The sequence below is a fragment of the Cyrtonyx montezumae genome, unplaced genomic scaffold (assembly GCF_038088225.1).
Source record: "Cyrtonyx montezumae isolate F1298 unplaced genomic scaffold, pur_monq_1.0 scaffold_0, whole genome shotgun sequence".
Classification (NCBI taxonomy): domain Eukaryota; kingdom Metazoa; phylum Chordata; class Aves; order Galliformes; family Odontophoridae; genus Cyrtonyx; species Cyrtonyx montezumae.
Genome location: NW_027071824.1, coordinates 7,411,993 through 7,436,254, shown reverse-complemented (window position 1 = coordinate 7,436,254; position 24,262 = coordinate 7,411,993). Strand labels below are relative to the sequence as shown.

General features: G+C 40.3%; 1 protein-coding gene across 2 annotated transcripts; it reads left to right on the top strand.

Annotated features, from left to right (window-relative positions):
• The first annotated feature begins 446 nt into the window (after positions 1-446).
• On the top strand, positions 447-24,216 carry KCTD3 (potassium channel tetramerization domain containing 3). 2 transcript variants are annotated; one of them, XM_065745757.1, is made up of 18 exons: positions 447-875; positions 3,882-3,935; positions 5,303-5,348; positions 6,491-6,564; positions 7,383-7,441; positions 7,620-7,700; positions 8,373-8,498; positions 9,764-9,854; positions 11,674-11,864; positions 14,981-15,096; positions 16,938-17,025; positions 17,131-17,247; positions 18,692-18,862; positions 19,773-19,928; positions 20,894-20,990; positions 22,351-22,535; positions 22,635-22,773; positions 23,083-24,216. In XM_065745757.1, exons 1-18 carry the CDS (start codon positions 802-804, stop codon positions 23,663-23,665), a joined length of 2,448 nt encoding a protein of 815 aa, XP_065601829.1. In that variant the 5' UTR covers positions 447-801; the 3' UTR covers positions 23,666-24,216. The 2 variants fall into 2 exon arrangements, with proteins under 2 accessions (XP_065601829.1, XP_065601753.1); XM_065745681.1 differs by having other exon boundaries at positions 8,373-8,513.
• The last annotated feature ends 46 nt before the right edge of the window (positions 24,217-24,262 follow it).

Here is a 24,262-nt window from a genome sequence, read left to right as displayed (position 1 = left end):
GCAGGTTTTCAATCTCCTGGCAAATTTCACCAGCTCATATAGAAACTTGGTGTTTGAGCGTAGGAATTAATTAACGAAGCTCACCCTCACAGCTTTAAACCACAACTTTATTGCTTCCTCCGCTAACCACACCACCTCTTATTTCTTCCCCAAATTTCCTCCGCTTGCTGAGAAAGATTCCTTCCTCAAACTGCACTGCAGCCTTTGCTGTCCCCTTTAAGAAGGGCAGAACTCGATCAACGAGGGCCTCTCTCGCCGTCCCAGCGTGTTTTCAAGAGAGTTATTTCGTGTTTCTGCGCTTTTTACTTTTTTTATTATTTGCGTGTCCGCCTGTTTGTTGTTAAACCCTGAAGCCAAGAATTCCGCCTTCGCGGCTCCTTCCCCTCTGACCGTGACGACGCAGCCGGGGCGGGCTAGCGGGGAAGGGAAGGGCAGGGCAGGGCAGGGCAGGGCCGGGCCGGGCTGCACCGCTCACCTGCACTGCCCCCAGCCGGCGCGGCGATCGCCGCCTGTCCGTCCCCTGCCCGGTTCCGCGATCGGTTCGTCCCGCCCCGACCCCTCCCCGAGCGCCGCCGCGTTGCCATGGCTCGTCCCGCTCGGCCGAGGGAGGCGGCGCGGCCTGGCGGGGCCTGAGCGCCGGGAGGCCGAAGCCGGGCGGACGCGGAGCCTGCCCTGGGCTCAGCGCCCTGCGCGGGGCCGCCGCCCCATCCGCCGCCTCCCGCTCCTCCGCCTCGCCCCGACCCCGAGGATCCGGCGGCGGGAGGCGGCGGCGGGCGCCGGCTGGAGCGGGCGGCGGGAAAGATGGCGGGGAACGGCGGAGGCTTCGCCGGCGCCGGGAGCGGGGAGATCGTCCAGCTCAACGTGGGCGGCACCAGGTGAGGCGGGCGGCGGAGCCGATGTGCTGGGAGCCCCGTGCCCTGGGAGGGGTGCAGCGGCTGGGCGCCCGAAACGTGGATCGCCCAGCAGGGCTGCCGGGGCCAGGGGGCTTGGGGGCGGCTCGGGGAGAGCGGACTGACGCGGTATGGCCGTGAATGGAGGGCTGAGTTGTAAAACGTAAACGTAAATCGGAGTGATAAATGGTGCAAGTGTTCCTGTCAGAATGTGTAGGCGTGACATCGTGTGGATCACGGGAGGCGGTGGGAGCTGAAGGAACGTGGCTCCCCGAGTCTGCACGCAGTGTAAAACCGACTCTGATCAGTAGGAATTACATCTTAAGTATAATACCTTTACATTACTCGGAAGACAGGCTTGCTTTTTAAATAACGTGCTGAAGCCCTTCCTAAAGGAGGGTGCAGAGTGTAAGACACTCAGGTCCTGGTTCTGCCACAAGAAGCTGCTTGAGAATTAGTCAGGCAAAACTCATCTGTTGTGATGCTGTCAGGATAACTTTAATGCTGGTTTGGACCAGGTTTCATGTTACGCTGAATAAGGTACTTCATTGAACTCAGTCACTGGAATTATAGGCCAGTTCATTATTTTTAATCACAAGTGGAATCACAAAGACACTTCAGTCTCATACTTTTAAATTGTTCTTACTTACAAATATACATATTAAATTTTTTAATTGAAGAGTTCTAGATTCTAGAACAAGTACCTTCAGGATTTAAGCAGCAGGGAACGTATATGTAGGCATTTACCTGTCAAAAGGTAGACAGTAGGCCATTGTAACAACCTTCTGTGCAAGGGTTGATGATCTGGAGGGTACAGGAGCAGAGTACACATTTCTTCTTTCCTCTTCACTGGTTCCTGTAGTCCGTATTAGAAACCTGAGACTCTTATTTTTCTTTGGAAAGCTGTCTGATGTGGGTGATCTAGTACAGAGACCCAGCTGAGCAGAGTTCCTGTGTTTTGATGTGAGATTCTCCCTGCTTAGGGAATGCCAGAGCCTCTCTGCCACGTGTGACTGCTCCAACAGCTGTGGTCTTGGCTTTTGTGGATTCATTAGCCAGGAGTGCAAGCCTCTTGCAAGATAGCAATCACAGAAATTATCGTAAAAAGTTTGATGATTTCTCTGACCCTTTACCTCCCTTCACTTATTAACTCTACAAGTGCAATACACTATGAAAATGGCTGCATTACATTGGACCGTTAAATGTGTCTGTTTCGATTTGCCTGGGTTATTCTTTGAGATAACAGTAGGCTGCCATGTGCTTCAGATTATTGGAGGATATTGCACACTGTTTACCTAATTTCCCTTTTCTTTGTTCACCAATTTTGAATGTTTTTATGGTCAAATCAGTTTTCCTTATTGCTTCAGAATTAACTTAGTGTTTCCCACTGAGTGTCATAGAAAATACTAGCTAGCTATGTTTCTAGTATATTTTCCGTACTGTTCTCTATACTATTTTTTTTCCTGTATGTGCTTTCCTGGGAAACTATAAGTCTTTGTGTCCTTTTGTTTTGTGGTTCCTCCCCACCCCAAACACAAAAATAACTGAAAGCTTTAAAGTGTCAGACAGTTAAGTCTTCAGTTTTTGAAGACTTTTAAGCGGGTTTACTGGGGGATGTTGCATCTGTCCCTTTTGACACAAGTGGTGTCTGGTTTAATCCTGGATGTAATTGATGCAGCAGATTACTTTCCATTATGCACATACACAGTTAAATGAATCATGGGTTACTTTCAGTTATGTACATACTGCAATATGGTTAAATGAATCGTACCCTACACTGGAAATAGAGACAGGCAATTTTACTGTGATAAAAACTGCTCCCTAGTGAGTCCGCAATGAGAAACTATACTTAGAAGTCTCTTTCTGTTTAAAGTTTTGATTCTTCTTTTGTAGAAAAGATGTGTGTGTTTGTGCTTAGAACACTGATACTGTAGGTTTTCTGTTAAAAACAGATTTGCCATTGTAATGCTTGCAGTGAGGAGCTGCACAGTCCGTGTTCTGTGCAGAATGGGTGCCAGTTCCTCATAGTATTTATACTTCTTACTCTTAAACAATGTAAAGAAATGCTTTTTGTTTACTTTTTCCCAAGAAAACAGGAAAATACTGGCAGTGAAAAGTGTATAAATTGTGTTTAAGTACTTGTATTCTAAAAATCTTTTAAACTGTAAAGAAAGTTGTGGAATTTGATCTTTGCAACTCCTTGTTAAATTCCCATTATCAATGGCACCACCCAAGGTTTCTTAGTAGTAATACTGCTAAGAGGCTATGGACAAGCAGATAGATGGTGTTGAGCATTAATTCATTTTCCAAGCTGCCAGTCCAGTTATCTTTCTTTGTGTTAAATAAATAAAAAAAAATATAAGAAATTTACAGGTATTTATTATGTAAAATACTGTCTGGCATAAGTGACACTGTAATTTTTATTATTTTGTAATATTGTTATGATTCAGTATAAATATTTTCTCACTTTTAACTACTAACGTGGCACTGTGGGTTTCTAAGAGGGCCGAAGGAAAGCTACAGATAATTAAAACTGTAAAATATTAACTTGTTACTATAAAACATTGAATCTTACTGTAGTCTTTTGCACACTTTGACTCCTAAATGAGGTTAACATGCAGTTAATGGCAAATGTGGTGCACTGTTGATATGCTTATTTTCTGGCTTTTTGTATGAGCTTGTGTGTGCACATCTGTGGCTTTGTTGGTTTATTTTTAAAGCATTGATGTTGACAAAGTATGAGAACCAAAGAATGTTTGGGGCAGTGTGTTACGAACATAGCAAATGTTGCTCTCGAGTCTCTAAGCATGAAGCAGGAGTTCAGAGAAAATCTATGCAAAGAAATTGCAACCTCTATGTGTAGGCATGTTTCAGAAGTTTGAGATCATCAATTAATTTGTATCAGCTTTGTCGGACATGTCAAAGAATTTGGCAAAGTAGAGTAATTCCAGTTTTACGTCTGACTCTTAACTTGTAACTGTGGTCTCCTAGGTTCAGCACTTCAAGACAAACACTGATGTGGATTCCAGACTCCTTTTTTTCCAGGTATCTATAACAGCTAATTTTTGCCATAAATATGTTTTTATTCCTTACTGCTTTTTCCCAATTACAAGCAATAGGATGAGTTAATCTGAAATAAGCTGGTGCCCAAAATGCTTTTTCCATCTTGAATGATGATGTGGCAGCTTACTTGTGCTGAAGAGTTGTCACTCTTTAGATGGACTGTCCTGGAAATGTGAGTACAGATCTGCAGGAAAGGGAGGTGTGACTGACTCCATTGTTATAATGCCATTTGTGATTTCATTGACCATACATAATAGCACTATCTTTAATGTTCCTTGAATTATTGCTGTTCCCCAAGCCAAGTAAAAGTTTTGTCTTGTGCTGCAGGATCCATAGGATTATTGAGTATCTTGTTGGTAACCTTTTAACTTGCTACTATGACTACTTCTATAGGTTGTGCTGCTTACTGTTTATACTCTAGTGATTCTCTGCTGTAGTTACTGTATGTCTACCATCCCAATTAATTCCAAACACATTAAAAAAAACCCTAAGTCTTGCAGTTTTGCTTTCTTGCATTAGATTTTTATACTCTAGACTTGCTTCAAAATAAAAGCCCAGCATCTGGGGTGGACAGGCAGCATTACTTGCTTCTGTTAGAAGTATTCAGATAAATGGAGAGCCAGAGAGATGTCATCTTTTCAGAGTTGTGGAAAGAGAGGCACAGGAAAGGAGTCCTTTGCTGTTCACCCAGTCTCTCTATGCTAAATGTAGTATAATCAAAGGAGGTTACCCTGGATATCCTTCAGTACTGAAAAATCTCTGAGCTAATTGCCATCCAGTGTCAGTTGGGATGTTAGTGAGTTTGCTTTTTTATGTTTTTTTTTTTTTCCTCTAAAATGAGGTTTGATGGTCTTTTCTACTAATTTGGAACAAGAAGACTTTCATCTGACGGGAGAGTTTAAAGTAAAAGAGCGTAAAACTCATCCATCCCACTCCTGCGCAGTAACCATGTGCAGAATGGATTGTTTATTTTTTCTTTTCAGCTGCTTTTACTGATTTCCTTGGTTGTAACAAACTTCACAACCCTCTGGGTGCCTCAGAAAAGTTTGTCATCCTTTCAGGCTTGTGTTTGTTCTCGGTAGGAATCTGAGAAGTGGCTGTGCCAGTTTTAGCCTTTCCTTAGGTGTGCATGCACAGTTCCTTTGCTCAAGGAAAATGCTCTGTGTGGTCTCATCAGCCTCCCTCCTAGTATTTTCCCTTACCTAGGCAGTTTTTTGTTAGCTCAGCTACACTGTTTTAAGAAAATGCAACCTAAACCACATAAATAGAGCAAATTCAGGTTAAACTTAAGTTGCATTCGTGTTAGTATGTTCCTTGGTTACATCTAACAGTGGTTTCCTTTATTTTAGTTTGCTGAGTGGAAGAATTTCAACACTGAAGGATGAAACTGGTGCTGTGAGTAATAAACAGTAATAAAAAGCATTCACATTCATAGATTTTTAAAAACTTGTTTCAGTATTTTACAGCATTTTCTTGGTCATTTGAGTAGGAGGACAGTAGGGGACTTGCAATCGCTCGTAAATATCATCACGTGTTTAGCTTGTCTTTTGTTACAAAGAGCAGAGCTTCAATACAAAGTCTGCCATCAGCTCTTTTATAATTTCAAAGCCTGCTTACTGCAATGCTTGTGCTATTGTATGGGAGAATGACAGGGAGTATTTGTTCTGGTCACATCTGGTGAAGATTTAAAATATCAAAAAACAGCATTTTCTTCTTTCCTGTTCATTCTGACTAGGACAGATAAGATTGTGTAGGTCTAACTGTTTGTGTATCATGCTGCCCAATTTTCAGGAAAGTTGGTGACATCTTTGGATTTCTTGGTTCTAATCTTCATTCAGAGATAAATGAAACAGGAGCAGTGTGTGTGGTTTTATGTTCATTCTGCATTGCACATACAGTGCAAAAACAGCAGCAGTATTTATTTATTTATTTTCAACTGAAGATCTGCTAACTGCTGTATTGCAGGGGGATGGATAATTTTCCTTAGGTAACTGTTGCATAGGTAGCTGAACAATCTTGACCTGGAATTATAGCTTAGGTTGGCAAAGGTAGCAAAATGGCCTTTTGTGTATGTGTTATTCTTAAATTGAACACTAGTTGCAACAATGTTGAAAGGTAACACACACAAGTACTTTTCTGCAAGTGTAGAGGTAGTTGTAGTAAAAGCACTCTAAAATCTTCAGATTTTATTACATCTACTGAATTTTGAACACATTATGAAGTCTGAGTACCCACTGATGTTTTGAAGTCTCTAGAACTTAATAGGTTTGTGGGTGTTTTGGTGGGGTTCGTTTTTTGTCTTTTTTTTTTTTTTTTTTACTTTTTTGAACTGCCATCAGTGTTTGTATATATGTCTTAAAGATCCTTGAAGTAGTGCAAGGTAGAAAAATGATTAGAACAGAGATGTTGTCCAAAAACTTTGGATTATGTGTGTTGGCTGCACCATCTTCAACTCGTCTTTCCCACACCTAGCACAAGAAAGCATGTTGACAGTTGCTCCATAATAATGCTAAAAGTACAACAATATTTCCTTACAGATATTTATTGATAGAGATCCAACAGCATTTGCACCCATTTTAAATTTTCTTCGCACAAAGGAGTTAGACTTAAGGTAAGAGATTATAATTATTTTAACTAAAACTTAATTGGCTCATATTCATCAGAAATTGAACAGTTCCATATGAAAAACAGCCTTACTCAGCTGGATGTCTAGTAATAGACTCAGCTTCCTTATAAACCTGGGCCCTTGTCTACACTGGGGCTATGTGTGAGTATGTAACATGTTAGAGGAAGACACAGGAGTGTTATTTTTTTGTTAGTGGCTTCTTATAGTTTAGACCACTTCTGGCAGTGCCTCTATTTCTCTGTCCTTATGAAAGACCATTAGGGTTAAGATCACATTGAAATCTCAAAGAGATTTCAAACACCTAAAAAGTATTTGGTGGTGATTGTCAAAACTGTCAGACAGCTTTGCGTTCTCACCATCTTAACTTTAGTTGTATGCAGATAATTTATATTCAACATCATAGTGGAAATGCTCAGTCATGGCTTGAAGCAGTGATTGAGCTCCTGGTGGGAAGGCAAGGCCAGCCCAGGGGAGTTCAGGTGCATGCAATGTACCTGAGTAGCTGCACCTGGTGGAGCCAGGAGCCACCCCTTCCCAGACCTAATATAAGGGTTGGAAGTGGAGGCAAGGGTATCTTTGTGGAGATCCTTGCCTACCTGAGTCCTTTGTTAGGGGTAAGCAGATTTTTTTTCCTTTGTTTCTGTCTTTGGCTGCTGAGTTTGGGCTTATTCTCACTTTATTCTCACTTCCTGCAGCCTAGGAATTTGCTACCCTGCTGTTATTGCTGTGCTTTCTATCACATTATAGTGTTTCAAAGGTGTTATCTTAGTATGACCTTTGTTGTTTCTTTTGTTTTTTGTTAGGGGGGTGAGTATTAATGTTCTCAGACATGAAGCTGAATTCTATGGAATCACTCCTCTAGGTAATTTAATTTAACTTTATTTTATTGTGAGGTCAAATCATCTTTGAATCAATTACAAATCCTTAGTAGTTGCAACTGTATAGGTTTTGAAACTTACTGATACAGAAGGTTATTTGAAATTATGTCATGTTTCCTGGGAAGTGAGATCTATGATCATGGTGTATTTTTCCCCCCTCAGTCAGGAGATTGCTTCTGTGTGAAGAACTGGAACGCTCATCGTGTGGCAGTGTCTTGTTTCATGGCTACCTGCCTCCTCCAGGTATTTTTCCTTTTTGGTGTTATGTTGAGCTCCTTATTGCAACTGTATGTGGGGGGCAATTAGCAATCAAACTGTCCAGAAAGGGCTTTCCTATGGGAAGGTTAAAGCTAAGTGGTTAAACTGAACACAGTTCTGACTGAAAAGTAAGACATATTGTTATGCTATATGAAATGACAAATTTAGAGTACTGATGGGAGGGTGCCATGTTAGTACTAAACAAACTCTGTTCAGTAGTAGGCCAGAGTAGAGGTTCTTCAGGTATGTTTTGGTTAATTGTTATTGGTGGAAAGTGCTCTTTTCTTTCTGATAATGCAGTTATTTTATACTCCCTGTGTCAGTAGATGACAAATGAGCTTCCCTTAATGATTTGTATGTTTTAGATTTCTACTTCTCTGTAGAGATGAACAGATTTTGTGTGTTTCATGCCCAACCTGAAGACTGGGCCACAAGTTTTGTTCACATTTTTCTGAAGATAGTTTTTAAAATTCTTGTGAGCATCTAAGTAGAGAGCAGAAATGTTCTATTTCAGTGTTGGGATATGGCCTAATTCTTACAGGTGATCGATTAGACTTTGGATTAATATAAACAAACATTAATTATGTATTTTGAAAGCAAATATGCTATATTGCTGAAATTTATGGAATGGGGCAAAACATCTCTTCTCTATTACAGGCATTCCCAGTCGCAAAATAAATAATGCTGCTGGGCCACCAACTGATATTAGAACTGGTCAAAACTGCTCTGAGAATGATATTCATGGAGGTGGTGTCCAACCTACACTTGCTGGTACTGGAGAAGGTACAGTCAGGCTAGGTGAGGGATGTCTCAAAACTAAAGCAAAAGAAAATTTTATTTTCTGATGAGAACTGTGTGGTTATTTTTGATTCGGTCTTTTGTTTGTTTGCCTGATCTTAAATTGTTGAACAGTTACTTGAACACTCCTCCCTGTGTAGTATTTAAGGCTCATTGTTGCACAGTCAAGGCAGTAGACTGAGAAGGAAGGCAAATCAAAGTTCTTCATGCAGTCTTAGTATGACTGTTTAGATAAATGCCTTATGCTGTACTGGAAGTCACACGAAAATACTGACAGGCCAGTGTCACTTTTGTCTTTTTTTTTTTTTTTTTTTTTGGACTGTGAATCTCCTTCTTGCTCTTGCCCTCGTTTCTTTTTCCTGGTATCTCTCTCCCTGCAGGAGTCAGGAGTATTTAGTGTAAATATAGTAGTTTGACTACATTGGGTATTTTCCATATAAAATATTTAAAAACTGTAACCAAGGTAGGATTGAATTATTGTTTTCCAGCTGTTGGCTTCATAAGCAGAATTATGTTCTTAGAATTTACACAATTATAACAGAAATATGGCAACTGTAGCAGTGTTAGGGAGATTTTGAATATGGTAAAGGTTGAATGTAAACACGAGTAATATTAAAATAAGCCTCTTGAGTTGCTGCAAATTTGGAAGAGGGTGGTCTTGGGAAAAGGGAGATAGAAGATGCAGTCTTTAGGCCTTTTCTTTATAGTGTGTGAAAGCTGAGCTACCTCACGGAAACAGCATAATTATTTTCAGTGCTTTTGCCAAACTTAATTCAGTTTCCTATCGGAAATAGGAGTTACTGGTATTCCAAGATACTGTAAATTTCACCAGTCTGTAACTGATACAGGGTTGCATCAGCTGTTTAGGTGGAACCTTTACAAAAGAGGGCATTGTTTCTTACTTGGTTGCAATCCCCAATTTTTTTTTCCAGTTTATCAGACTTTAAGACTGTTTTCAAGGAATTGGGCCGTATATCTGTCTCTTTGTACTTAATTTACTCTCTTTGTTACATAAACACTTTTCATTGTGGATGCTGAGATTACATGTCTTCCTTCTTGGTACGAACTCTGGTAGTTGTAAGGATTCTCACGATCAACAACTGGAATGACTGAAATATTTCTTTTAACTTAATTAACAAAGTTTCTTTTGAATATCCTTGTAGAGAATCCTATCGTTTTCTAGATGTCTCTGCTCATCTTCTCTTTAGTTATCTGTCATGTGACTGACTTTACCTTCTTGGTGTTTTCAGGATTTCCCGTGGACCCACGGAAAGTTCTAATAGTAGCTGGCCACCACAATTGGATAGTGGCTGCCTATGCCCATTTTGCTGTTTGCTACAGGTATGAATGTAGTTACTTGTCAGACTACAGAAATGTAAAAGAAATACAATAGCCTTCTTGCTTTGCTACATGGTAGCAAATTACCCTGAAATGACAGTAAATTTTGTGTATTCAGTGTGATTTTGTAAATATGATTTGCCATTCTGGCTCAGTAGAATTTGTGATGTCACTGCAAAATCTTGTAGGAACTGACTCATGGCAAATGGTACTGGTTTTAAAGCATGTTTTAAAGTTTCTACCCAGTGCATGGGTTTGACAACAGTTTCAGTAGTCTTCATTTGAAATGGCATCTCTTCAGTGGATGATAGAACTCCTGCTAATAAGAACTCATCACTGCTGTCATAGTGAGGTTCAGAAACAGAAGGGAAAGTATGAAGTGCAATGTGAACAGCCTATTTCTGAGTGTTGTTAGGATTAAGCCATAATTTGCTGCTGTTTAACTATTTTCCTTGTATACTGGCTCACTCAAGTGAAGAACTTTTGCTTCCTTTCTGCTTGGTAGTTTTTTCATCATCTAGTTAGTGAGACTTATTACTGTTAAACTGTCAGACTTGAATGGTTGCTGAAAGAGGGCACGAGTTTAAAATGCTGCTCTTTCTTGTAGTTAAGTCTTGTCCAGATGGACTAGTTTTTCCTCTGGAACTTGATGGAACTCTATCATGGAGATATTTTTCTTCTTCCTTTCTGTTCCTGTACAGCTTTTTGTAGTAGTTTTTCCCCTTTCTGGTATAGCTGAGTACCTGTCAGTTTCTTACAGCTTATATTTGAATTTGCCTGGACTTTTGAGTATCTGTTGTTTATACTCAAAGCTGCTTACCTCTACCCTCAAATTTAAATATAGATTGCTTATACTACTGTGCTGCAGTTGAATGATACAATTTTCAAGATTCATGTTAGAGCTATTTTAATGTAAGGGGAACAACTGAATCCTAGCCAGAATCCGTTCTACAGTAAGCGGTAATTTGTAGTAGACTGGACAGTAAACTTTATGCTCTAAGAAATGCAATCACATGTTTAGTTCTTGTCAGTTTCTTCTTGGCTGTTTGTAACAGATGTTATTGTATAGTTAGTAAAAAGTTGCAGCAAAGCACAATGTATTGTAAAAAAAAAAAAAAAAAAAGACAAAAAAACCTTAAGTTGCTGCAGTACAATTTATGTACTGGGCAGGGCGCAGCATTAAAAGTGAAACTATAGGCAAGTTATTAGAGATGTTAACGTTTATGTAATTTGAATGCTGAGATTCAGCATGCTCTAGTTCAGCTGGGAAATATCAAGATAATTGCCTGAAATTAGATCAGTAAGTTGTGCTCTTTTGGGATCATCAGCTTTTGAGATAAATGGGCAAATGATTTTTCTGAAAATAAAGCTTATTGTATAGGGTTGTTTGTTTTTTTTTTTTAACCATATATCATAAACACAAAGTGTGACGGAATAGTACAGTTTTATGTCAAGGCATAATTGAGTATCTTGCATGACATCATTTTCATTTGCCACTGGAAATCAATGAGGTTCTTCAAGCTTCTTATACTCAAATTTATTCTCTGATATTTGGACTAAGCTTGTGGCTTGGTCTTTTAACTTATGTATTAGATGTGCTAATATGAGGAAAGTACCAGCTTAGGGTTCTAGTAGCTACAAAGCAGTGTAATAATATATGTTATCAGATTTAAGGAAAATGCAGTTCTTCTGTAGTGCTTAATTGGAATTTTAACTGTTGTTTTGTAGCTTAACCAGTAAGCCTGGATCATCCACACTGGGTCAGGTTTAGACAGAGTTGTTTATCTTTAACCTCTTCTCCCTGTTGCCTTTGCTCTTTCAGAATCAAAGAATCATCTGGGTGGCAGCAGGTGTTCACGAGTCCCTATCTGGACTGGACAATTGAGCGTGTGGCTCTCAATGCGAAGGTGGTTGGAGGACCTCATGGAGACAAGGATAAGATGGTTGCAGTTGCCTCAGAGAGTAGCATAATCTTGTGGAGCATTCAAGATGGTGGTAGTGGCAGTGAAATCGGTAATTGCTTGTTTGTTATGTTTAACCAGAATGTAGTTTGCAAACTTATTTTCAGCTATGTATTTTCAAAAACTGACAAATCAAGCCTCCTGTTAGACCATGGTCATTAACTTTATTTTTTGTTATGCTAGAGGAGTCTTTTCTAAAAAATCAAAACATGAATACCAAGTGATCTGCTTACTGAATGGTTACTGACTGCTTACTGTTCAGTTTGAATTTTAGTGTGGAGATGCAAACCAGAGGTAAACTTCTTTAGAGGACTTGCAGTTGAATATAGGCCACAGCGTAAGGGAATAAAGCTATTGAGGTGGAAAGCTAGATACTGAGGGATTCTGCTTTTTTCTTGCCTTTTAATTATTGAAGTCATATTTTTTAGACAGAGATGATGAAAAGATTTCAGGTCTCTGTTAAATATACTTAATAAATGATGGTTAGAAGACGACAATTAGTTCTTTATATAACTTGATATCTAGGTAAGGAGAATGTACTCTGTACTGACCTAAGCATACAGGAATTTCTGGTTCCACTCACTGATGCTGAAGGACACGCAGTTAGGGAGGGTTTGAAACAGCAAGAAGAGATCTTTTAGAAGTAAACGTTCCTTGGTATTGATCTGATGGCATGTATGAACCACTGTTGATCAAATACAGGACAAGTTTGAGTGGCAGTGAAGGGAATATTAGGGATTTCCTTTAGCATAATACTGGTGTTTGAACTGTCACTGTCATTCCAGTGCTTTTTCTGCAGATTGATTTTGTTAACAAAGCATGGTGCCAGTCTCTGTATGTGAACAGTTCTCTGAAACTGCTCAAATAATTTGATTTAAATGCATCTTCATAGTTTAAATAATGAGAATTTCATTTTCAATGAGATGAAAATGACTAAATTAATTGACTATGAGCCAGCACTGTGCCCTTGTGGCCAAAAAAGCCAACTGTATCCTGGAACTCATTAAGAAGAGCGTGGCCTGTGGGTTGAAAGTGGTTATCCTCCCCCTCTGCACTGGTGAGGCCCCATCTTGGAGTACTGTGTGCAGTTTTGGTCTCCTCCAAGACAGACAGGGAGCTACTGGAGAGAGTCAGACAGAGGGCCACAAAGATGATTAGGGACCTGGAGCATCTCTTCAGATGAAATTCTGAGGTATCTGGAACTATTCAACCTGGAGAGAAAAAGACTGAGACTGGGGAACTTATCAATGCAAATATCTGAAGGGAGGGAAGATGGGGTCAGACTCTTTTGGTGATGCCCAGCTATAGGACAAGGGACAGTGGGCACAAACTGAAACGTGAGAGGTTCCATCTGAACATGGGAAAAACTTCTTTGCTTGGAGGTGATGGTGCACAGGAACAGGCTGCTCCAGGAGATTGTGGAGTCTCCTCTGGAGATGTTCAGAATCCTCCTGGACACTTTCCTGTGCAACCCACTCTAGGGAACTCCCTTTAGCATTAGGGGTAGATTTAGGTAATCTCCCAAGGTCACTTCTGACCCCTACAATTCTGTGAAATTTATATTCTGGTACATGTGCCTTTAGTTGAAATATAGACCTTACTTTAAAGATGAACAGGCAATTTTTAGCTTTCATAATGATAACTTAAACTATGACTGAAGATGGCAAAAAGGAAAAAAAAGGGAATTAGTTTTGCCAAACAAACTGTGCTGTTCCTCTTGCTTTCTCCTTGTCGGGGGAAACCTGACAGAGTAAGTGCTCATAGGGTTGAATCTTTCTTCTGACTAACACTGATCAGAATGTGTTGTTCCTCTTCTGGATAATAGGTCATGCTGCTTGGTCTAAAGCACCTAAATATATACTTCTATTTAAATATAGTAATAATTTAATGTAACTGTCTTGCTTTCTTATAGTGGCAAATGCTTACAATCCTTTTTTGTGTTAGAGTACATTGCTATAATCTTGTGAAAGAAAGTAGTCTTTGTAGCCTGGTAACACCATCCACAGAAAATTGTGTGGATTGGCATCTTCGTGATAGAGCTCTCCTGGAGAGCATTCCTTCCTTTCAGTATTACTTCCATAAGACACTGCTGCTGGATTGCTGCTGTAAGCAGTATCTTACTGAGAGAGACCCTTAAGAGAAGAGCCTGTCATTACATATAGTATTGTCTCCCCTGTGGATGGTTCTCAAGATTGTTGAGCCTAAGCAGGACTGACACTTCAAATTCCTCCAGACCCTTCAAGCTGTCTTCCTTGATTTCCTTGAACCTCATCCTACTCTGAAGTAATCAATTCTAGTTGTTTCTGTGTTTTTTTTTTTTATTATTGCTCTTCTCACGTGCCCTGTACTGCTAAATCTTATCTGCATCAAATGATTGTACTGTGCCTTGGAAAACAGTTTAGCATCGTAATTAGAACATAAGTATGTATTGAGTTTCCTGAGGTTCCTTTCTGAGGTGTGACAGAGGGTCGCTTCTTGGTTAGGAGTGGTACTATAAGCCTCATTAGGTTTACAATATAAGGCTGAAAGTGACAGTTTCCTGCACAGCTTCATTACTGGTGGCGAGACATGGTGTCACTACTTTGAGCTGGAATCAAAATGGTAGTTCATGGGCTGGCAGCATGTGAATCAAAGGAAAAAGTCAAGATGCAGTCCTCAGTAAGTAAACTGATGTGCACTGTCTTTTAGGATATGAAAGGGATGATCCTTTTGGATTTCTTGGAACCCAACCAAACCATCAACTCTGACTGCTACCTTGTGACACTAAGATGAAGGCTGGGATTTCCAGAGTCAGGCTGGAGAAAACAGCCAATCTCTTGCAACAATGTAGTGCCAGACCCCATACTAGTTTGAAGATCATTAACTGTATGATCTTGCCTGGAGTGTCCCACCACACACATTCTAGTCTGGATTTTCATCAGTCCTGGTGACTATGTTGAAAAATAGTGTTTTGTGGCAGAGAATTTTTTCTGTTACTGTGCTTTTTGTATTTGTTGTAGTTTACATGAAAATAAATGGGAGGCTGTTCAGTATATCTAGTTTCCAAAATGGGTTTTAAGACAACTTCTGTTTGTGTTTTTCTTCATATGAAGTCCAATCAAACGCAGAAATACTGTCATGATGTCATACTGCCATTTAATTTAATGGAACTGTCTGTTGGTTGAATAGGAGTTTTCAGTCTTGGAGTCCCTGTGGATGCTCTCTTCTTCATTGGCAACCAGTTGGTGGCTACAAGTCATACAGGGAAAGTAGGAGTGTGGAATGCTGTGACACAGCACTGGCAGGTATGTTCAGTCTGATTCCCTGAATCAATTATAATAATCTGTCTTTTTAGTCAAAAGAACTAAAAATCTAAAGGCAAGTGTGAAGTGCATATTATGGAGTGATGTTTAGTGCTACTATCAAGCAAGCCTTTTAGATGGTCAGATGAAAGGACCTGGTAAGTCTTGGAGTAAAAATTTCATGTGTGTACATTTGGGGAAAAAAAAAAAACCCAAAAACCCACCAGAAATTATAATATAAAATAAGAAAATTTTGGGAATGAGCACAGGGAATAGGTAATTCCTGCACCTCCGGAAACAAAAAGGAAACATTTAAAAAGAGTGATCTCTGGAGTTATCAATGAGAGACTCTTTGATAGATTTATATGTGGTGCTTTAACAATGTTTGTCTTGCATTTGAATGCTTCTGGCTGCACTGGCTTTATTTGTTCTGTCAGAATGCATGTTAAATAGGAAGTCTGTATGAATCTGAGAACACAGCTGAGCGTTCATGTGACTAACAAAGCTTGTAATGTGACTGGATCTGTGTCTTTCAGGTACAAGTCCTGGGTGCAGTAAAAACTGAAAAACTGCCTTGCAAATCTCAAAAGGCAAAACAGACCTGACACTGACTGCCATGTCTGCTGCTATGTTTGCTGGCTAAATTCTGTTTCAACCCTTATGTGACAGCATTGCTAACAGCAGATAATAAGCATAGGTTAGCTCTGCTTCTGCAGCAGAGATGGATGTGCTAGGTTGATCTTGAAAACAATATTTAAATTGCTGTTGATATCTTGCAAAATCAAATCTTCTCTTATAAGAAAATATAGTGGTCTGCAACCAATTGGGATTTGACAGGATTTGCTAAAAGAGCAAATTGTATGGAATAAAAGCTGATGTCCCATGTATCTTCATTTTTATTTTTTTCTTTATCCAGGAGATACAGAAAGCTTTATGATCAAAATAAGTTTTGCAGTGTGCTTGACTATGCTGGTGCTCTATTTCCCTAATAAACAGAGAATAGTTCACATCCATAGCAGGTGCAATTTTTGAATTACCTCTGATGTTCCTGTCTCAGCTGCAGAAGGAAGGGCTCTCCTTGTCTTCTATTTCTCTGACCCAGTCAGTCACAGTGCTGTTGATAGCATTGTGAGTCCACTTGTTCAGACCTCCCCTTGCAGTTGTTAATGTGTTCCTCAAGGCAGTGAGTAATGTGGTGCATCTGTTAATGGCTTCTTTCCACCTTCATTGGTTTTGTAAACGTTTGCAGGTGGGAAAGCTTCCTTATGTACTTTTGATCCAAAGAACTGTTGAGCACATTGCACTTTCACCACAAGATACTGAGACTTTACTTTTTTTTTTTTTTTGCTCCTATGCTGCTTCTTTAGATCAGTCTCATTTTCTTATTTGAATAGATTTAGCCTTTAGCAGATATATGGAAGCTGGCAATGAAATACAAGAATGGCATATTCTCTGTCTAGCAATCTCCAATGTTGTTAAAGAGGGGGGAAAAAGGATAGCACAAAGTATGAAGTACACTCATTTTGCATGTTTGTTGGGCCCTTGTATTTTCAAGATGTGGTTTAGCTGCAATCCTCTAAGCTAAGTGCCATCGCACAGATAGAGATCTTCCACAACTATGATGCTTCTGCTGAACTCTCTAACTTGAGATTTGTTTTGTTAGAGAAGCCAATGAAGCATCTACCAGCATTATTCCAATAATGCTATTGTATTTGAGTGTGCACAGAACAGCTTCAGACCAGTACTTGGTCTGTTCTTGGGTATTCAACAAAACATACTAAAGAGAAGTCTGAAAATGGAGGAAGTAGCAGTTTGACTTGATTTATTTCTTCTTTTTACAATAGGTCCAGGATGTTGTACCTATCACAAGCTATGATACTGCTGGATCTTTTCTGCTGCTGGGCTGTAACAATGGCTCTATCTATTATATAGGTAAGAAGGGAAGCAGGAAGGAGTAAAAATATAGTGGTACTGAGCAGCTTTGTTGAGCTAACAACTATCTATTCAGAGGAATAAATAAATGTCTTTTACCCACAGACATGCAGAAGTTCCCATTGCGGATGAAGGACAATGATCTTCTAGTGACAGAATTGTACCATGATTCCTCCAATGATGCTATAACAGCGCTCAGTGTCTACCTCACACCTAAAACAAGTCAGTATTGTATTGTTGTTCCTTAGACAACCCTGTTTATTCAGTATTACAGACTTTTTTTCCAGTTGGGGTTTCTGTTGTTGCTAGAAGGGCAGAAGTAGACAAAGTAGCACTAGCATATAAACAGTGAGGCTTTTTTTTGTTGTGTTTTTCCTTTAGTCACCTTCAAGTTAATGATGATCTCTGAATGTGCCTGTGCCTCAAATATTGTGCTTCACTTTTGGCCCCCTCGGTGTAAGAAGGATATTGAGTTGCTGGAGTGTATGCAGCAGAGAATAAAGAAGTTGGTGGAGGACTAGAAAGCAAAAATTACAAGGGGTGACTGAGGGAACTAAGGGTATTTCTTCTTTAGAAGAGTGATAGAGGGGAGACCTCATTACTGTACAAGTGCCTTAAAGAAGGTTGCTATGAGGAGAGTGTTGGTCTCTTTTCTCAGGTGAAAAGTGATAGGACATAAGGAAACAATCTCAAGTTGTGCTGGGAGGTGTTTAGATTGAATATTAGGAAGAACTTGTTCACGGAGAGAGCGGCCAAGCATTGGACCAGGATGACCAGAGAGTGCTGGTGTCCTCGTCCTTGGAGGTATTCAAGAGATATGTGGATCTCAGCTAGGGGATGTAGTTTAGTGATGGGGTTTGGTAGGTCAGATTGGCAGTTGGACTTGATGATCTATAAGGTCTTTTCTAACCTAGATGCTTCTATGAAATAGGTACATATGCAATCACATATATGTATATACTGCAATATACGTTAACACGTAACCTGTGATGTGTTGTATGTTAACACTTGTGTGCAATGTACCTTTAAAGCTTTCAAACAGGATATACACTTAAATTATAAATTGTATTCAATTAGATACTTTGTGCTGAATTCTGGGGAGGGCAGAAACACAGCCTTACCTAACCTTCTTACTACCAGTGCACCAAAATCCATTTTCATATTCAGCTGAGTGACGTTCAGCTGTTGTCTGTGCACTTTTTTGTAATTACAGAGCAGCTGTTTAAGTGAAGGGGAAAAACAAAGGAACTTGAAAGAACTATTGTATATCTGTATTGATATCATAGTGACCTTTTTAGCTACAGTCCTCCCTGTTCTTGCCTTGCTGTCCTTCCATTTGCCTCCTGCTAAGGCAGAAGTAAACAAGTACGTGGCACATATTGACTGTGTCACCATGAGAAGTGCCACAATATCCTCCTAGAATGTAGAACAAGATCTTCAAATGACTTTATCTTTTCCTTCACCTCCAGAGGGGAAAGGAGAGGATGAGGGAGAGAAGACTGCTATTAAGACAGTTTAGAAATCTGCAGTGTGGAACTGAACAAACTCTTTAAAGTAAAAAAAACCATCTTCTCTGATTACAGAATAATAATGAGTGTTTAAAATAAGTACCTTCCTTACTGTGGAAACTTGGAGATAGGAGCAACTGTGTTCTTGATTGCTGTAGGTGTAAGTGGCAATTGGATCGAGATAGCATATGGCACCAGCTCTGGAGCAGTGAGAGTGATTGTGCAGCACCCTGAAACAGTTGGATCTGGGCCTCAGCTCTTTCAGACTTTCACAGTTCATCGAAGTCCTGTTACAAAGATCATGCTGTCAGAGAAACACCTTGTGTCAGGTAATATATATATATTTTTGTATGTATGAGTCTGCACTGGTGGAACTCCCTATTTCTGACCTGAAGTTTTTCTATGTGTTACTACTTCTTTGTTCCCATATGTAATAGAAAGGAGTTAGACAGATTTTGGAGGGCTTGATTTGCTTAGATCCTCTTTCTTAAAGTGAACATTCCTCAGAGGCTTGAGCATTTCAAAAGGCTTAGGCTTTATTTGACCTGGAACACCTGACTTCTCCTTTTATTCCAGAGAACTTCTTTTATTCCAGTGTTGCCGTTTGTGGAAATAAAAGGGTTTGTAAATAGATGTATCACTGCCAAGTCCTTCTGCTGTGGGCAAATCCCTTAGGATTCATCTTCCTTTAGCAATTTTTCAGAATCTTCTAAGTTGCAGCAAAGTGTGTACCATCACCTCTTGGAATGTAGAAAAAGCTTTCCCATGATTTCAGAGGGAAATTTCTTTGTGTCTTGTTTTCTCTCAGCCATCTCCCAGTCTTTGTTATGCTGCCCTATCTTACACTCATGAAAAAGTTTGTTGCTTCCAGAGAGACATTAACCTCTCCTTCCACTGGGAGAATTTGTTTCACTCAGAGTCCAGCAACCAGGACATGGCAGGGGACTGATCTTTCATTCAAAACCCTCAATACAAGGAAAGGGCATATTTGTATGCAAAGAAGAAGAGTTTGAAGAGTTTTTCTGAATTTCTGAAGAGATTAAACTAAAGAGAAAACAGGCCATTCCCAACAATTTGTACATTAAATAACTGTTTGGTGTTACTGGATGACTACATTCTCATCTTGGGGATGAGATCGCTTATCTTGAAAAACTAGAGAAACTATAATACAGAAAATATTAAAGAAGTGTAAGTTGTCATCCCTTGTAAATGTTGTCGGTACATCTTTTTCATTTCTAGTTTGTGCAGATAACAACCATGTACGGACATGGACTGTGACTCGGTTCCGGGGCATGATTTCAACTCAACCAGGCTCAACACCTCTTGCATCTTTCAAAATCTTATCCCTGGAGGAAGCAGAAAGTCATGGTAGTTACTGTTCTGGAAATGACATAGGTAAGATGCCTCTTCAATTTGATGTGTGAAGACTGTACTTTAACTGGTCTCATGAAGGTTTAACAGAGGTTATAACATGCTTGTCAGCTGATGAGCACGTGCTCTTAAATGCTGCTATTCCCTTGAAATGGTGGTGGGAATCAGTAATACTTACCTGGAAATGTTCCCCATTTAGGCTGCATAGGGTGAGTGCACTTATAGCACTTTACTACAGGAAAAAGGAGAAAAAACTTGATCATAAATGCTGTACCTTTTGCTTGAGCAAGCACGTGTAGCATTTCACTTTTGCTTTAACAAGGGAATGACAGAAAACACAGAAGATTTTCAGAGCAGGTGAACAGTGAACTGTTGCAACTCATTCAAACCTTGCTACGTTCATTTAGGTCTAAATGATGTACGTGTAGAAAAATCCTGAAGTTGTAAAGTTTATTGAAGCCTTAAAACTGCACAGGCAAATGATGCAAGCATACTGGTATAGGAAGTTATTCAGGGTATTTGTGTCTGTGAATATGGGTCTCTGGGTTGTCGAGATTCCTTTGTGGACAGGGACTAGCAAATGAATAGGACACTGTGTGAACACAGAGGGATCACAAGAAATCTAGTCAGGCCTTCAGAAATCTAGAAGCTGCAAAGTAAGTGAGTACTTACTATGGTGATCTAATGTAGGGTTTTGTACTGACATGGTAATTTCTACAGAAGACAGATTTCTTTAAGACAAATGAGGAGAGAACGTTCATAGGATTTGTACTTGCAAAGTCTACTCCTGGATAGCTATTTCTGACTACTGGTTAACAACTATGGGTCATCTTTAGTTCCTAGGGCCTGATGCTTCCAAATACCAGTAATCATACTAATAAGTAAGTGATTGGGTCTTCATGGCTTTGTGGGGAAGAGGATGTGGGAGCTGAAAAAAATGAAAACATTGAAAAAGTGATTTATTAATTAATTTATTTATTTTTCTCTAGGACCCTTTGGTGAACGTGATGATCAGCAGGTGTTTATTCAGAAAGTTGTGCCCATCACTAATAAGCTCTTTGTAAGGCTGTCTTCAACTGGGAAAAGGTATGTCCATATTCAGGGCTTTAAGTAGGAAAGAAGCAGCACTCCTCTAGTGTCTGAGTCTCCTATCCCATGGAGATGTTTGCAGTTGCATTTAGCAAACTTCTCGTGTGCTTGACAGTGCTGGCTGTGTTCTGTTCTGTGATGGAGCTTTTTACTTCATGGTCTAACCTAGAATCCACATGACATTTTGAAAAATGTGGTTTCATAGATGCACGCTCAAGCTTACCTCCTGAGTTCACAAAAGAAATATTTGTGAGCCTATACAGAATCTGTCTCTCCTCTGCGTTACCAAAGTAATGCTGTATTTCAAAAACTAATGCTGAAGTTGTAGGTGACAGGGATTATGCTGCCCATGAAGGCAATGGGGTAACATGCTCTCTCTTCCTTTGAAGTTGCCTTTGAATATATGAGTATATATAAAACCCTCCAAAATGAGTGTCATTTAGATCATGTATACAATCATTTGTTTCAGCTTGACAGCATCATATGCTATTATTCCATTGCATCAGATAAAAAGTTTCCAAATACAGCTACTTTTTTTTCCTGTTATATTAGGAAATTAGTAGGAGATCAGAAAAGATGGTACATCTCACTTCTGAGTTTCTTATTATTCTTATATCTCTTGCCTCTTAACTTTAAATCTGGGAGAAAACATTGATGCTCTAACACTCTTGGCAGGTGAATTGAGGAAAGGAGCCATGTAGATTGCTGGTGTGCTTTTCTACTTCTGCCAGTTTTGTATGTATTGGAGAATCTTGTTAACTTCCTTATTTTGCCATTTATTCTGTAAAAAGCTTAATACAAAGGGCTGTAAAAAAAACAAAACCAATAACAAAAAAAAAAGGAAAGAAAACATGATTGCATAGAATACATGAAGCTCTGATGTGGAGTCTGCCTTTATTCCTCTCATTCCCCATATAACCTTCTAAAATAATGGGAGAAAGAGAGGTGGAGACAGTGGAGTTGTCACAAGACAAAAGTGTGTTGATAACCTTAAATTTATCACCCTTGGATTTTTTGCTTTTTATATGCCTAAATATGCTTCCTGCAGCTTAGTTTCCTAGAGTGCCTAGCTTTGGAATAGGCTATTTGCTGTCATTCTTCTGAGAACCTTGGATTTCTTACCCCTGTGGATTGTAAGAGGACACTGAATGTAGTGAGGCTCCCTATTAAAATTAAACAAGCAAAAGGGAGGTGGCAGAGCAGGGAGAGCGTACTAACCGTAGGAGAGCGTCATGTCAGTCATGCAGGGGAAGAACTTTTGGCTTGCAGCTGGCAGAGGTTAGCCAGCAAAATACTACTTCTTTTTACTGGCTAACCTATGCCAGCTACAAGCATTGTTTTGTTTTTCTTCCTGTAGAATCTGTGAGATCCAGGCAGTTGATTGCACTACCATCTCATCTTTCACTGTCCGGGAATGTGAAGGGTCCAGCAGGATGGGCTCCCGCCCCCGCCGTTACCTCTTCACTGGACATGCAAATGGCAGCATCCAGATGTGGGACTTGACCACAGCAATGGACATGGTTAATAAGAGTGAAGACAAAGGTAAGTAAGTTGTGTTATGCCAGCTCTGCACTTCTTCTTTTACCATGTGTATGTGACTAATGTGAAGGAGCTCCAGCACTAAAGAACTGTCTCTTTCAGATGTTGGCGGCCCTACAGAGGAAGAGCTGCTGAAGTTGCTTGACCAGTGTGACTTGAGTACATCCCGCTGTGCCACACCCAACATCAGTCCGGCCACCTCGGTAGTTCAGCCAAACCGGCTGCGGGAATCTAATTCCAGGTGGGTTATAGAATGACAGCAGAGGTTTTGCCCTTCAGCTAGCTGAGGGCGGGTTTGGTGACCTGAGTGCAGCATGAACCTGTTGTGCAAGTATCATAAATTGCATGCACTTCTTGATACCTGTTGGTTTATGTCTGCACTTTATCGTATCCTGTGAGAACGTAAAGTAAGTGGACTCAAAACAGTTGTTTTGGGAATTGAGTATATTGCTACCCTAGGAGGAGTGGGAGCAGGGCTTACAGAAGGACTGGCTGTTGCTGACGTTGTTCTTATACTGACTTGTTGTTGTTGTGTGTTTGGTTTTGGAAGCCTCCAATTGCAACATCATGAAACTATCCACGAAACAGCTACATATGGCTCTGTGCGGCCATACAGAGAAAGCCCCCTGCTGGCACGAGCAAGGCGGACGGAGAGCTTTCACAGTTACCGGGACTTCCAGGCTTTCAACTTACCCAGCAAAAGCCCAGTGGAAAAGGCAGCCCCTGTAAATGGGAATTCAAGCCAGACAGAGGCCAGGAAGTCAACAGCTGAGGGCAGTGTAGCTGAGAAGAAGGCAGTTCTGCCACCAGCACTTGAGGTGCGAGGCACTGCTCTGACAGATGCAGGTGGGTGTTGCAGTACAGAGATTCACAGGTTGCCAGAGAATTCATTGGAGCTCAAAAGAAGAGGACCAGAAGAGGAGGGTGAAGCCAAAGCAGAAAACAAGAAGAAGACAGGGTTTGAAGGAGCTGGTTTCCTGGGAAGGAAGAAAGTGCCTCATCTGGTTTCTGTACCAATGCTTGCTGAAGGTGGGTCTGAGTTACCTGGTGCAGCTTCTCCATCACCTACAAAGACAGCTGCTTCACCACGTCACCGGAAGAATGATTCCTCATGCCAAGATTATGGCTTGTGAAAGTGTGATGGGTGGCAAAGATGAGGTAGAAGTGCCCTGTGGCTGCTAGCAAAATTAACACTGCATGTTCTGGGTTTCTTCCTGAATGGGATTTTGTTCCAATAACCTGAATGAAAAATTTAAGGAGGCAGGTTAGGAGGAAGTACCTGGCTGCTGCTGAACAGCAGAAGAGTTATCCACATCAGTGTGTGGCTTTATGTAATGCTCCAAAATGTAGTGTGGTACTTGGTCCAAAATGTTGTTGTGCATTCTTGCGTAAACATGGTCAGGCATGTGCTATGTTGTGGTGATGTTGGAAGGGGGAGGGAGGGTGCTAGAGGAATAGGTGGTTGCTTGGTGGAAGACTCCTTTTAGACACAGCTGCACATAAGTGCTGCTGTTGTCTTGGCTGAATTCTGCCTAATTTGCAGGGCTGCCTCTGTAGTCTTGTCTTCTGAATGGGATCCTTGCTCTGTATGCTGCTCTCTGAGATGTATTATCCAGGTAAAGGAGGAAGCTATTTAAAATAGCATATTATATTGCCTCTTTGTCCTAATAAATTGTCAGAAAAATGGTGCTTGTGCTTTCTGAAAATATATGGTAGCAGATGATGGGTTT